Source organism: Grammomys surdaster, unplaced genomic scaffold (genome assembly GCF_004785775.1).
Source record: "Grammomys surdaster isolate TR1022 unplaced genomic scaffold, NIH_TR_1.0 124917, whole genome shotgun sequence".
Taxonomy (NCBI): Eukaryota; Metazoa; Chordata; class Mammalia; order Rodentia; family Muridae; genus Grammomys; species Grammomys surdaster.
Window position 1 is genome coordinate 120,288 of NW_021619849.1, and position 15,833 is coordinate 136,120.

Genomic DNA, 15,833 nt, shown 5'->3' on the forward strand with positions numbered 1-15,833 from the left:
TTCACAATTGTTCTTCATGTAGCTCTCACAAACCACTGGAAGTCGTTTTGGCTTACAGATAGTGAACCCAGTTATTATTGAAATTGTGTAGATTTTCCAAATCTACACAGTAAACAAATTCTTGAGTTAAGATTTGTTTTCTTTCACGTCTCATTCAAAAGCACTGTGGGTTCCTTCAGTGTTATAGGCTCAATTGAGGTATCAAAGATCACTCATAAATAGGAAAGGCGTGTCCCTGGCTTTCTTCTTTTCTAAGAAGACCCTCCTTAAATGGCTGGCTTCTATGGGTTGGGTGGGTCATCGAGTGAATAAAAAGAAGGAATCCAAGAAGGCTGAGCTCCTTAGACACCTCAATGTCTACAACTGAGAGACAGACAATGATAACGATGTTAAAGGCTTACATAACCAGAACTAGAAAGCTTCGGATGGCATAACGGATTAAGTGAAACCCGTGAAATCACTGGTGGTGAATGGGAGGTTCTCTTCACAGTGGTTAGAAAATGTCTTGCTGTGGAGGCAATGTGTGATATTAGATATAAACAAAAAGACTTAGCCATAACAAAAAAGCACCTGAGAATGTAAAGATCAAAAACAAGAACATGCCCCTCTACAGTGAAAACAAGTTCAACTTCCTTAAGGAACAGAATGAAAACCAAGAACCTTTGACCTCTGCAGCAGCAGAGTGTGTGGCAAAGTGAGACATGAAGATTTCTCTCTTTGAAAAACTTGTTTTTTTTATACTTGGTTTACCTTCCAACTATCTGAGATTATTCACATTTCAAGTCAGTTGGTACCTAGTTAGGGGAATTAAATTTCACACTTATAGGGTGAGATGGTTGACCTTCATTGACAGCTTGATGTGGACTTAGTTACCTAGGAAACAGATCTCTCAGCGAGTCTATAAAGGCATTTCCAGAACGTTTTAACTCCAATGAAAAGGACCTACCCTATGGGCTGGAAAGATTGCTCAGCTGTTAAAGACTAGCCTCACAACCAAAAATAGAAGATAAGACTCACCCTAAATGGCTGGCTTCTATGGGTTGGGTGGGTCATAGAGTGAATAAAAAGGGGAATTCAAGTAAGCTGAGCTCCAATCTCCTCTCTCTCTCTCTCTCTCTCTCTCTCTCTCTCTCTTTCTCTCTCTCCCTCCCTCCCTCCCTCTCCTCCCCTCCCTTCTCTCTCTCTCTCCACTAAACATGTGATGTGTCCAGTCATTTCATGCATCTGTTGCATTCTCTTCCTACCATGATGACTTGTATACTTCCTAAACTATGAGCCAAAATAAACCCTTCCTGATACTCTTTCAGTCATGAATTTTGACACAGGAAAATAATTAACACTTGTGAGCTTCACCAGAGGAAAAACAGCACACTTCACTGAGAGATACTGTTGCTATAATTGCTGAGGCCTGCTCCACTAGCATAGCTGTAGCCATTTTGTTTCATGCCTGCTAACTATTTCATATTGTTGACAGAAAAATAATTTGACTCAGAGTAGGGCCATGCTGACCATATACCTTGTTATTTTCTGTATGTTCTGAGGTTTATTAATCTTAAAAAATTCCACAACCATATACTTCACTTAGGACCCATCAAATTAAAGGTCAGTATGAACTGTTATGTCTAAAATAGCTTAAGTCAGGGCCAGCTACCAGGCAGTGCTTCTTGTACCTCCGTATGAGCTCATTGTGATTTTTGTGGTTTTAGTCTTTATAGGCTGTCCCTGAGAAATGTTAAAGGCTGAAGTCAACTCCTTAATCTGAGCTACAGCCCTGATCAATCAGTCTTTGGGTGTACATTCAATAAACCAGCCCTGCTTAACTGAGACTGAAGTTTAAGTGGCTTGTGTGGGGATTTCTGAACCCCCACATAAAAGCACCATGACCAAAAGCAACATAGGAAGGAAAGAGTATATTCCATCTTAAAACACCCAGTCAGAGTCCATCACTGAGAGAAGTCAAGGCAGGAACTTAAGGCTGAAAGGAAACCAGAGACCATGGAATAATGCTACTTACTGGCTTGCTCTCCATGGCTTTCTCAGTCTGCTTTTCTGTATCATCCAAGACCAACAGCCCAGGGGTGGCACTGTCCACAGTGCACTGGATTCTCTCATATCAATCATCAATCAACAAAATAACCCACAGACTTGTTCATGAGTCAGTCTTGTAGTTACATGTTCTCAGTGAGGTTTTCTCTTCCTAAATGACTCTTCTGTCAAGTTGACATAAAACTAGCCATGACAGGATATATATTAGTAAAAGTGAACACTGGAATATGATATCCATGTTAACTAGTTCTCAGAAAGTGCTGCATTGTATGAAGAAAACACAGAAGGCTAAAGTAATCAGAGTAGATAGATGATAGATAGATAGATAGATAGATAGATAGATAGATAGATAGATAGATATAATAGATAGATAGACAGACAGACAGAGACATTTCCTTCTCTTTCTTTTTACCTCGCAGTCTAGGACTAATTTAAAAAAATGTCACAAATCTTTAAAAGCAATATTAGCTCATGAATTTTCACTAACCAAACTGTGTCAGGATGACCAATGAATAACCTCTTTCCCCCAAAATTTCCATTTTCAAAAAATATTAAAACAACAATTATAGTTGCCTACTGTCAGTGAAAATGTTCTTAGAATTTGGTTGTGACCAAAGGAACAAGATGAAAGTATCTTAGTTTGTTTGCTACTGCTGTGGTAGAACACATTGACCAAAACCCATTTGGAAAGGAATGGTTTTTTTTTGGCTTACACTTCTCTATCATAGCTCATCATGAAGAGAAGTCAGGGCATGAACTCAAGTCTGAAACCAGAAAGCAGGAGCTGAAGCAGAGGCCGTAGAGGAATGCTGCTTACTGATTCACTCTTCGTGACTTGCTCAGCCTATCTTATTATACAATCCAGGACCACCAGCCCAGTAGTGGTACTGCCCACAGTGGGCTAAGTCCTCTTATATTAACTATTAGTCAGGAAAATGCCCACAGGCTTGCCTACAAGCCAATCTGTTGGAGGTGTTTTCTCAGATGACTATCTTGTATCAAGCTGGGGAGGGGAGGGAACCTAATCAGCACATAGTATGCCATGCCTATCCAGAATGTCTATCAAAGCCTCTCCTCCACACTGACACACTTCCTCTAACAAGGTCATACCTCCTCTGATAAGGTCACACCTCCTAATAGTGCTACTTCCCACGGGCCAAACATATTCAAGGCATCACATAATACCACAAAAAGTCACAGCTCATGGTTTTATTCCCAATTTTCTCTCATTTAATTTGAGTTGATGTGTTGTGTACAGTTGTTACTCTCAACTGGGCAACTCTTCTAGCTTACACTTTTAGAGGTACAGTCCATTATCATCATGGTAGGAAGCAGGCAGTGTTCAGGTAGACTTGGTGCTGGAGGAATCAAGAGTTCTACGTTTTGATCTACAGACAGCAGAAGGGAACTGTAGCACATTAACAAGGCCACACCTCTTCTCCTGATAAGGCCACCACACCTAATAGTGCCATTTCCCATAGGTCAAGCATATTTAAATAGTCACAGATTATATAAGCAACAACTATTCACTCCAGACAGGGTACCAACAACATGTCAAAAAAATTACTCTATCCACGTTCAACTTAATGAATCAATGTATTTTATTGGTAGTTATCTGCAGGCACGTGGGTGGACTCAAAGGCAGTGCCCACCCCAACATGGGTGACGTTTCATAAAATCTACATCCCTATACCTTTATGCCCAATTTTCAAGCAACTCCAAGGAAAGATTCCTCCTCTCCAGCAACTCTTTACTGCTTATTCAGCCCTAGGAAGGGTGGGGGTTGAGGGGGGAGGATCCTTATGAACTATGTATGCAGCTTTCCCAGCCTGATGGATTCTGTAAGTTTCTTCTTGCATCTATGGGGCACATGTTTCAATCCTAAGGAAATGGTTGTGTGACAACCCAAAATGAATTTGTTCTGCAAATTTATTCCTGATCAATAAACAAATAGCAAATCGTGGTCCAGGCATCTTTTAGCTCATCTATAAGAATGCTATGATAGGTGTTCATCACTCTTTACCCGAGCCTATCAAGAATTTACTATACAATCAAGGTTGGCCTAGAACTTTTGGCAATCTTCTTCCCTCTGTCTCCTAAGTGCTAGAATTACAGACATTAGCTACCGTGTCTGACTAAGACTACAAACATTTTAAATCAAGAAATAGACACATTTTTTTATTGTCCAGCAGTAATTGTTCATGAAACTTCACAAAGAAACCTTGTACATCAGCTTGGGTTTTCTTCCACCAATTAGGAGACCTGGCACCATCTCAGTATTCTGAGGAGGTGCCTACAGCTATAAATGTCTCTGTCTAGACCTTGTAAATACTTGAGAAAGAAAGGAGGGACAAACAGAAGTCTTAAGTCTTAGATATAATATGTCTTCAGGCAGTTTGGAGAATTGAAAATCTAGAGATATTTAAATCATAAATTAACTATGTAAAATTCCAATAACACAGACCAGCCAGGTGGCTTGTCAGGTCAAGGACAAAAATGAATTAGTTCTGCAAATTTATCCCTGATCAATAAACAAATAGCAAATCATGGTCCAGACATATTTTAGCTAAGCTATAGGAATGCTATGATAGGGTGTTGGATATTATGTGACAAACAGACTTTCCAACTCTCTCTCTCTCTCTCTCTCTCTCTCTCTCTCTCTCTCTCTCTCTCTCCCTCTGTGTGTGTGTGTGTGTGTGTGTGTGTGTGTGCGCGTGCGCGCGCACGTGTGCATGTGTGTGCCAAACACAAGGATCCAAACTCTATTCCTGGGATTCTCATGAGGTGGGAGGAGAGAATCAGCTCCCACAAATTATCCTCCAATTTCAAAACACATACCATGGCACATTCCCAACTCTCACTCCAATAAATCAATACATCTAAAAAATGTTTAATAAAAAGTAACTAAGTACATCCAGATGGCATGAAAATGAAACCTTCTTCATGCTTATCACTGAGCATTGATACTTAAAGACATGCCTCATGCTTAGCACTTAAAGACGTTGTGTGCCTGTTGTCTGTTGTGTCAATGCAACTACACACATACATATCATAATTGCTGTTGATGTCTGCAGCATAACTCAAGTGGGGGAGAGAGGCTGCTGAAATGATTCAGTAGGTAAATGTACTTGCTGTTAAGTCTAATCAGCTTATGATCCCCAGAAGTTCTGTAGTAGGAAGGAACTAACGGGAGTCCTACATGTTGTCATTTGACCTTTACAAGTGTACTATGATATAACACACAGGCACACACACACACCATAGACAGACAGATAGGAGGGAGAGAGAGAGAGAGAGAGAGAGAGAGAGAGAGAGAGAGAGAGAGGGAGGTAAGTAAGTAGATATGGAGCTTGAGAGGTGGTGACTCAGGAGTTCAAAATTCTTACTGTTCTTTCAGAAGGTCAGAGTTCAGTTCCCAGCACTATTTAAGGAAGCTCACACTGTTTGTGACCCTCGCCCCATGGGACCTTCTGACCTCTGTGGGAACCAGCACTCATGTACATGACCTACACATACACATAAATACATAATAAAACTATTTAAGTTTAATTAAAGGTAGAGAAATTTTAAAACTACTCAAATGAGCTACACTTTTCCTTTAAAGAGTTTAGTTAGAGTAAGCTTATGACAAGGCTGGCTGTGATAACTCTCCCTGCCTAATTTTTGAACTCTAAGAAAACCTCATCCCACTCAACAGGCATGAATCAGAAGAGCTCTTCTGTTGGTATTAATGAGTATCTAGACTCTCCTGCTTTTCACTTGGTACAGAATTAATTACCTTATTTATTAAAGGAACGCATGGCACATAGGCTGGTGGTGAAAGAACCACTAAGACACAACTGAAAGACACAAAGGCCCTGCAGTGGCAGGCTCCTGGGCACTCCTATGGAATAGCAAGAAGGTTTCTGTTGGAGAGGGAAAGTATTAGAGGAAGTGGACAGAGGCCAATGTAGAGGCTCTTCTTAGTTGTACAGTCTTTGGATTTTAAGGAACCTTTATTAGGAAGCCTTTGGAGAGCTGAACATTCTCAGCAAGAAGATACAACATTCTTAATCTCATCCCAGCTGCTGCATAGGAAAGATACTGGGAACAAAAAGGCACATTAGGACCAACATGTACCTGTCTGTGTCTCAAGCAGACAAATCCATCTGCTGGCTCACCTCAGTTGTCTGTGTGGTACCTTCCAACCAACTTAAGCATGATATCTTCACTAGAGGCAAAACCAGACAACTTTACTCCCGGAGTGACTGTGATCTTGGGCACCAAGGTTATTAACTAGGATGACGCTTTTATCTTTTTGATCCTCACACTTGAGTTACCAAACAGATACGTTCTGCATTTGTTTTATGTGCTGCTCAATAACTTATCTGAATGAGATGGCTATCATGGAAAGATATGTGTATAGGGATCAGTTTCCAAATATCTGAGGCCATAGACACCTGAACAGGACAGGGGGAAATGGAAGGAGATGTTCTGCAGTGAGACAGAGGAAGTCTGACAGTGGAGGATGACAAGAAAATGAGTGAGGGATGATGAGATAGATAACTGAAGAGAAACAGTTTTAGAACACAGCGAGGAAGTTTCAGACCACAAGATTTCTGTTTCCTGCACTAAAGCAACTCCTGACACTTGAAAGAATTAATCTCTGGGGAAAAAGAAGTGAATGTTATACTTTTTAAATCCATAATTAACTAAATAAAACTTGTCCAAGTGAGAGAGAGAGAGAGAGATTGTCACAAGGATAGAGATTTTAAAATCTCTATTCAACGGTACATCTTCTGCCCACCAACGGCACCTGATACATAACAGATACACAATAAATACTAGTAGCTACCTATGTATACAAAGAAACGAAAGCAAAGGATTCCGTGAAAAGTTTACTCTCTCTTCCAGTGCTTTTCCATATCAGATACAGCAATCTCGAACTTTTAGCTCCTTGTTTAGATTATGCCAACTTCCTAAATTATTTGTGTTTTCTAAAAGTTTGTGGAAGGATGTCTTCGATTCTGGGAAAATCCCATCTATCTCTCACTCTTGAAGCTAGAGTTGTGAGAAAGCACATTTCAGACAGCAGGGAAAACCCGCAGCTCACCACAACAACATACGGTGAAGTGTCTAGGCCACTGGAGCATAAATTAAAGAGAACTGGCAGCGTTGAGCGACTAGGGGCTGAGAGGAAGGGGTGGAGCCTGCCTAATTGAGTATAAAGGCTGAAACCCTCAGAGACCAAGACACTGAACAAGACAGCTCCAGCTAGGGCTCACCACAGACCACTTGAGATTCGCCAGGGATCTTGAGGTGAAAAATTTTTAAGAAGGATGAATTCTGAAGACTGTTCTATAACGGAGAATAGCTCTTCAGATCTGGAGAGAGGGCAGAAGGGTAAGTCACGTGATTCCTTACATTCTGGAATTATCTCTACATTTGATGTATGGAATAGAGCAGAGAGTGGAGAGATTGTCGGAGGACTTGGTCATGTTCTATTTCAGTCAGTAAAAGAGAAACTGGGCAGAGGTAACTACCTCTCTGGCTGTAAGAAGACAAAATACTTGCATGAGAGGTAGCTATATGAATTTCAGAAGGTCTTGAAAGGACTTTTCGTTTGAATCAGTTTGTATCATCTCAACTCTTAGATTTAAATGGTCAATTGGCTTGACCTAGTTATTCTCTATCATATTCCCATAACCTCCTGTGCATAACTCAGTGAGTCTTACCCTTCTCTTTACAAAGAACTCAATTTTCCATGTGAAGAGTTACGTTCTTGCTCTTTTCCTTCTATATGTGCCTGTTCTCTGTGTGTCTTGCCTCTTTAGTGTTCTCCTCATGAATCTTCAGTGGTTGGCAGCATTCAGGCCTCCAGGCTCAGAGAAAACAGCATTCCACATACCTGGACATATGCACTGTCATGTGGTGATTCATTAGAACTTAACCCTGTCATTAAAATGTCATCCTCTGTGCAGTGACCTATGGAACCCCCTCCTTCCATTTTGTTCTGTTTCTTTCCTCCAATGAATCACTTTGAATTCTATAGCTGTACATTTTTCTTCATTTTTACAAAAACATGATCACCCTTCACAATTCTGTCTCTTCTGTCTGTTCTACACACATCCTGTTGTCAGAATTTTCCCATTCTGTTTCTATCTGAGTGGTGAGGTGCCCTCCAGCACTTAGCACTTGGGAACGAGAGTTATTTGTAAGCACGAGCTATCCAGTTAATAAAGGGATATGCTATGACGAACAATGCCAAGATAGGCCAATAATTTATTGGTGAGGAACAAATTATTTTCTGAGTGTTTCTCTGTCAAGTTGGCTTGTTGTAGGAAATAAGCCTCAGTTATCTTTTAAAACTCATCTCTAATTTGAGAACATGAAGTCAAATACAGATACAGAGTCTACAATGTTCATTTTTAGATACCTAAGTAACCCATACCTATATGTCTCACTTAATTCAAAAGAAGCAGATAATAATGAAACTATAATAAATGGTGGAATGAAGGAAGGACCGAATGTAGAAATTTCTGACCTGGCCTGAGATTAGTCCCTTCTACTCTTGTATGTTTTTAACCTATGCCCTCATGGCGGTAACCTTAGCAGCACAGCAGCAATGGAATCAACAGGCTCCTCCTTGGGTCACTGAAAGTTGGTAAATAGGTGTATCTGTTTTCATGTTCTCAATTAATGCATAGGCCTCAGGAGTGTGCTGTTAGGGGGGAATGTTTTGTTGCCTAGGTGACAAGTTGAACTGTGGTTAGCATGACCCTTGGTGATGGAAATAAAGTGTCACGTGGGAGTTGGTCTACATACTCTACCCAACAGGTGGGTCAATGGGCTGAACTAGCTGAGGACTAGGGTTGCTTTGGATGTGGGTGTGTTTGCTGTTCAGTCAGAGATATTGATAACTTGAGTCCAAGCAATGTGACTGACTGTCATATGTTGAGAAACGAAACTAGACCCGTCTCTGAACTTATTACTCAAGCTACTGAAGACTACCTCTGAAAATAATTGTGTATAGGTGTAAAAAAGGAAGACAGGGGAAAACAGACCTGGGCAAGATCGATTAAAGGCTTCTCTTAGAAGATCTGAAGTCAGATTTTCACCAAGAAAAAGAAAGTCCTACAAAATGTACAATTTGGTGATACTAGCCATATGTCTCCTCTCCAAGCTTATCTGGAACAAAATGTTTTAAGAAAAAAAAATTCCACAAACTCCAAAATACAGACTACAGAAAGAATTTCTTAGTTATAAAAGGGCATCTACAATGAAAAGTTAAATGTGTTTATAATGAGAAAAAATTTGAGATAGCTTCTCACCTTGTAACCAAAGGCTTCAAGCTCACAATCCTGTGGCACCAGCCTCCTAAGTGTTGGGATTACAACTGTGGAGACTGATTTTCACTGTTAATTATAATCTTATTCAAGGAGCCATTTTATATTAAAGCTTCCATGAGCATTAAAAAAAATCACACTGACAAATTTTGGAACTTACAAGGGCATTCTAGTGGGGCCATACTGTTTTGAATCATAAGGGTTCACCCTGTTTAGAACAAAATCCAAAATCTAAAGCCAAAAATTTACTTTCCCTTTACAGTCACCTATTTACACACCTAGGACAGACATATTTCTACCTATCCAAATCCTAAAATAGAAACACTTACTAGTTAAAGGTAATTGTGATTTTGTCCAACCTTTATACAGAATGTTAAATGGGGAAAAAAATCTGTCCAGTACATTTTATAACACTGTTACTTTTCTTTTATTATTTTAATCATCTTAGAAAATGTAATGTTTCACTGTTCATTCTTACACCATCATTTTTAACTGTGCTATAATTTATATGCAATGAATGAACACATCTCAGGAGTACGGTATAAGAACACAACAAATGTGTGGCCGCAAATCCTATCAATATTTTAATATTCCCATGACTCTAGGACATTCAGTCGGGTGCCATTCTCACAAGCATAAATGGAAACACTTGCCTTACATTTGACACCATATCAAATTTTGTCTACTCTAAAGTACCAGTTACATGAAAATATGTATTATGTAATCTTTAATAAATACACTTTTTTTCATTCAACATTATTTTTTTAAGATTTATCATATGGTATGCACCAGGGTTTCGTTTTAATTGCTAGAATAATTTTATGTGGAAATACCAAGATGCATTTATTCATTCTCATGCTGACAGATATTTGGATTACTTTCAGAACTTGGTCTTAGTGATAATTCCATGAATATTGTTGCCCAAGGCATTTTAGGAACATGTTTTTTTTTTTCTTTTAGAGGTGTTATGTGTGTGTGTGTGTGCGCGCGCGCGCGCGTGTGTGTGTGTGTGTGTGTGTGTGTGTGTGTGTGACTGTATGGATCATACAGTGGCATATGTATGACATTGCTTTTTTTTTATGTCTGTGGTAGTGTAGGTCATGTGTGTACAGATGCCTTCAGAAACCAGAAGAAGGCACTGGAGCCTCTACAGCTGGAGTGACAAATGGTTGTGAGCCACCTAATGAGGGTGCTGGGAACCAAACACTGGTCCTCTACAAGCACAGTACATGCTCTCAAACACTGAGGCATCTCTCCAGCCTCTATGTGTACACAGCATTGTAAAAAAATTATTTTCAAGGTATTTTTCCAGTTTACTCTCTCAGCATTAATATGTAAAAGCTTGCAATTGTTCCATATCTATACTTGCATTACCAAGAAGCAAAATCAAGTTTTCAATTTTGTTATTTTATCCTACTTTGGGATATTTACGCATAAATCCACATTGCACACTTTTATTCTGAGCATCCCATCTCCCATAAACAGTAGCTAACTCCAATAAGTTATATATATATAACTTATATATATGTAAATTATATGTTATATATATATAAATTATGTGCTTATGTACACACACACACACATATATACACACACACACACACATATAGTGAAGATACCTTATGAAGTCAGCATTTTACTTGCTTTACTTTATCTCTAGCCAGCAAGACAGTTTTCAAATGCATTCAGAATTTGATAAAATTGACTACTAATATTTTTATTAGTGGGACAACACATTGCTATGCTTAATATCATATTCTTCAAAATATATCAACTGCTCCATCTTACAGCCTGAGCTCACCTTACTTCTCTCCCTTTTCAGACCATGGCACCAGTATACGCTTTGAGGAGCATCGTGAAGGATCCATTCAAGTTCCTATCCCTTGTGCTGTGTTTATAGTGGTCCTCATCACTTCCTTAGCGATAGCTCTCGTTGCCTTAGGTGGTAAGTCTATACTTATGACTTCTCTCAAAGCCTGCTAACAGTAAGAAGTCACGTAAGGCTCAAATGAATGGGTCTTAGCTTGATCTAGTTAATCAGGCCTCCTGATTGACTTAGAAACATCTCAGACACATGCATGGTCAGCTTTATGATCAGCATGAAACACATTCCATGCTCTCTGAATGACAGCTGCAACAATTTTAGAAATATTTAAAGTGTCTGACTTATATATTATGTGGAAGTGATCACATTTATATCTACAAGAAAAGGAGCATATATATGTATATGCTAGATATTTAACTAGAAAAATGAGAACATTTCCTTCATGATTGACAGGAAAAACAGTATTTAACATATAGATTAATCAAAACGTGGCCAATAGTTTTGCCTTTTATCTCAACCCAACAGATTAAATCCTCTGGATTATTATGACAGTGGGCCACTCCCAGAGCCAGCTGGGGCATACTGTGCCACCATGGCTGCCAAGACACATTTAAAGAACTACCCTAATCCTCCCTTCTTACTGTATTTTTAATTGAAAATTTTTCATATACTATCTTCTGGTCACATTTTTCCTTCCTCCACCTTCTCCCAGGCCTCTGATGTACTTTTTCCTCTGCTGTTTGAAATGAGCTCTTGATGAAATTCCTGTATGTGGGCATTTATATTCAAAACATCACTTAGAACTTATAATATTTGTTTCTCCTGTTAGCTCAAATGTCATTTTTGAGATTTTCCCTACTTCTCTGACACTTTCTGGCATAATGACCAAGACAACACAACCCTTTGTTCATGCCCCATCCTATCCTAAGTGAAACTAGGCACTGGACAGATGGTAGCTGAGGTCTGCTTTCTTCTCCCTTACAAAAGAGCAGAGTGTTCCTTAGACTAGGTTTACCTGTGGAGATGGTTTGGTTTCTTTTCTTACTAAAACAAATGTTCTTTCTGTCCACAGTGGGCAAGTACAATTGCCCGGGCTTCTACAAAAAGTGGGAGTCATCTGACCACCATGTTGCTACCTGTGAGGATGAGTGGATTTCATACAAGAGGAAGTGTTACTTTTTTTCCACCACAACCAAGAGTTGGGCCTTGGCCCAAAACTCTTGTTCTGAAGCTGCTGCTACTCTTGCTGTTATTGATTCGGAAAAGGACATGGTAAGATCCACGACTGATCCCATCAAACACTGTTGTTCTATTTACATTTTCTGTGGTTGCACTCTGTTCTAAGTGGAAACTGGGCACCTGTCCACATGCAGTGAAACTTTGTGGTGGGGGTGGGATGCTGTATGAACAGTTTGAAAGGTCAAAATGATAGTCTGCTGTATCGTCTTCCAGTGTGGTTTGATTGCTTAGTTTCAGAGACCAACATTTCAGTGAGCTGATGCCTTGCACAGCTAGCAATGATCAGCTTAGCCATGCTGCTCAGTCGTGTTTGTAACCTAACTCCATTGTGCTTTAAGGTATTTCTGAAGCGATTTGCTGGTGGACTGGGACGCTGGATTGGGATGAAAACTGAAGCTAATCAGACACGGAAATGGACAAATGGCAAAGAGTTTAACAGCTGGTAAGTCGCAAGAAATCTCTCTGTCCTCTCTAGGGTGACATTTTTTAAAAAAATAAATTGCTTTTCTTCTTTCATTTTTTGTTTTGTTTGTTTGTTTTACATTTCCTCCCTTTTCTTCTTTCTAAGTTCCGTTGTTCATGGCGGTTCAGTTCTCCCTCACACAGCTCTCGTCACTGTTTTTATGTGTATTATACTCCTTGGAATTATTGAGAGGCATCCTTTACTATTAAAATTCGCTCAATAACTCCTTCTAATACCTTAACTTTGTCTTAGCAAACACTAGTGTGAGCGATAGTCTTACTGAGTTTGACATAATCCCAGGACCCTTCTCATGATGGGAGGTGAAGCAGTCACTGGGAAAAAGTTTCCTGTTTCACTTCCCTTTCCCAGTTTTCATCCCTATAGGGACAAAGGACAAAATTTTAGTGCGTAATTATAAGTGTCTATGACTCTATGGAAAATCTCCCTCCAGCAACAAAGACACTGTAACTACCTAGGATTAAATCAGACTGATGTTTTAAGGAGCATTCTATAAATTTAGTGTTGATCTTTGCAATATGTAAACTCTGAGATGAATAAATTTCTCACTCTCTTAACATTTGTATAATGTCTGATACAATATCAGTATTAAAATCTATATTTCTAAACCAGTCACAGTGGCACATGCTTTTAGTTTCAGCACACAGGAGGCAGAGGCAGGTGAATTTCTGCAAACTCAAGGCTAGCCTAATCTAATAGCGAAATCCTCTTTCAAAAACAAACAAATTGCATTTCTGGTAAAGGGACTTTTAGCATGTGTCCCATGGTTGTATATTTATGGCTAGGCTACCAAGGAATACAAGAAAACTACTAATGATCTAAATAACATACCAGTATTTGATAAAATTAGCTATGACCACGCCCTAAGCCCCCTAAACTGTGCTTCCTGAAGGATCTATGGGGAATATGACAAAGAACTTAGCTGAGAAGCTCATTAGAATCAGGAAAATAGAGCCTTCAGCTCTGCCTACATTCTCTACCAATGATTCCCCTTACAGTGTTGTCTGTTATCTCTACACATTAGACCATGGCTACTTGGCTGGAAGTCTTATGTTTTGTGCTTCGTATTCAGGAACAAGCAGAAAAGGCAGAGGTCACCGCAAAGTTTATTGTCACATTGGCTGGAAATGATGGTCTGGAAATAATCTGAGTGCCTCTATGGTTTGACAGGTTCAACTTGACAGGGTCTGAGGGGTGCGTGTCTCTGAACCACACAGATGTTACTGCTGTGAACTGCGAGGCAAGCTTACACTGGGTCTGCAGCAAGCCCTCCAGATGATGACGAAGCATAGATGTATAGATGACTGTGCCATAGCATCACAGGAAAGTTGTGTGACTGGATGCTACTCTGCTGTTGAATTTTCCACAAAGACTGCACAAATCAACTTTACATCATCCTGGAACTCCTCCAGATAGGACTGTGGGAAACCAGGAAGAAGATCCAGGAAGATCCCTTGACCGGGAGCTGAAAATGTCCCCGACTGACTGGTAGACTGACTGGTAATCACATCAAGGATGTGAGGATGGCTATAAAGCCTCATAAATGCACTTTATATTTTAAACTTAGAATGAATAAAAATGACTAGACTTAGAATTACTATTTATTGCCGAATGACTGCGACAGCCAATGCCTTCAAGCATTTGCACTATTTGGAGAGATTTCAGTGGTAGGAAGAGCTGAATGTAGATACAGGAAGATTTGACTGATTAGTGATTTTCTTAAACTCAAAAAGCATTCACAAGTAGACCAATGCTTATGAAACCAAGCTTTGCAGTAGCTCTATCTATTTACAGACCTTTGTCTCATTATTTTGTCAATTGTTTTCCCCCCCAAAAATAAAAGTGGCCTTTTTTTTAACTTCCTCCATGTAGACAGCTAATTTTCAATGGTAAATACTTCTTAGTCTTTAAAAACCTCTGTAGTATATTTCAAGGAAGAAAAAAAAGCACAGTATATGAGAAATATTTGTAAAGCAGATTTCAAAGTGCTAGAAAGAAAAGTGCAATATGTGTCATGGCAGATCTCTGTCAGGACACACACCCTGTGGTTTGACCCTGGAATAACTCCAATCTTGTCACATAACCTGTTTGTGTCTTTCCCAGTCCTATATCCAAAGTATTTCCCATGTGCAATAAAGTGTTTATGTATTTGTTTGTATTTTAAAACCCACTATAAAGTTTAAGCTGTTTCTATGTATGTGAAAATAAAATATTAGACACATGGTTTCCAGTGGTTCTTGTTCAAACTATATTCAAGGTACCGTGTTATAGCATCAAATTGGCTTCCAAGGAGTGGGTCTCTAAACTGTTAGATTAGTGCAGTTCACAAATGTAACCAGAGAAGATTCTTTGTACAGTGGCCAGTGGGCAATACAAAGTTTCCAAACTAGTCAGAGCGTGGAGAATGGGAGGCTGTGGAGTGCCCAGACACAAAATAAGAACTCTCCCCAAAAAGGTACAGGAAATAGCCTGGGACGCAAAACTGTAAGATCCAGAGGTCAGAAAGGACTGGGGCAGAAGCATCTTCTGGGCATGAGAGAAACCACTGCACTCATGAATTTACAGCCACTGTGCTTCCCTGCACAAGACTGCACAGAATTAAGCCAGTCAACATCCCAGCAGGATGGAAGAAGAGCAAGGGCATCCTCACTCCTACCTGAGGAGCCATTGACAGTGGATGACTACTGGGAGAGAAGTCAGTTCTTATTCCCAAGTATGTCCCTAGTAATAGGCTGTGCTCCAGTAAATGACCCCATATCCATGCATTATGAACAGCATTAATTGGAAGCAATGGGATTTATAATAAAGAAAAGGAAAAAGGACATGAAGTTTGGAGGAGCTGGAGGACAAGGTGGTGGGGGAATATGATTGAAACACTTTGCATACTTGTATGAAATTCTCAAAGAGTAGCTGTGAG

General features: G+C 39.6%; 1 protein-coding gene across 1 annotated transcript; it reads left to right on the plus strand.

Annotated features, from left to right (window-relative positions):
* The first annotated feature begins 7,279 nt into the window (after positions 1 to 7,279).
* Positions 7,280 to 15,142, plus strand: LOC114636794 (early activation antigen CD69-like). The gene is made up of 5 exons (XM_028784908.1): positions 7,280 to 7,428; positions 11,194 to 11,316; positions 12,269 to 12,468; positions 12,774 to 12,877; positions 14,087 to 15,142. The coding sequence occupies exons 1-5, from the start codon at positions 7,365 to 7,367 to the stop codon at positions 14,193 to 14,195; spliced, it is 600 nt and encodes a 199-aa protein (XP_028640741.1). The 5' UTR covers positions 7,280 to 7,364; the 3' UTR covers positions 14,196 to 15,142.
* The last annotated feature ends 691 nt before the right edge of the window (positions 15,143 to 15,833 follow it).

What these genes read in the sequence shown, in the direction of transcription:
- LOC114636794 (XM_028784908.1), top strand. Translation starts at nt 7,365, where the DNA reads ATGAATTCTGAAGACTGTTCTATAACGGAGAATAGCTCTTCAGATCTG. An exon ending in TCTGGAGAGAGGGCAGAAGG is followed by an intron (nt 7,429 to 11,193) that starts GTAAGTCACGTG and finishes CTCCCTTTTCAG; the next exon opens with ACCATGGCACCAGTATACGC. An exon ending in TTGATTCGGAAAAGGACATG is followed by an intron (nt 12,469 to 12,773) that starts GTAAGATCCACG and finishes TTGTGCTTTAAG; the next exon opens with GTATTTCTGAAGCGATTTGC.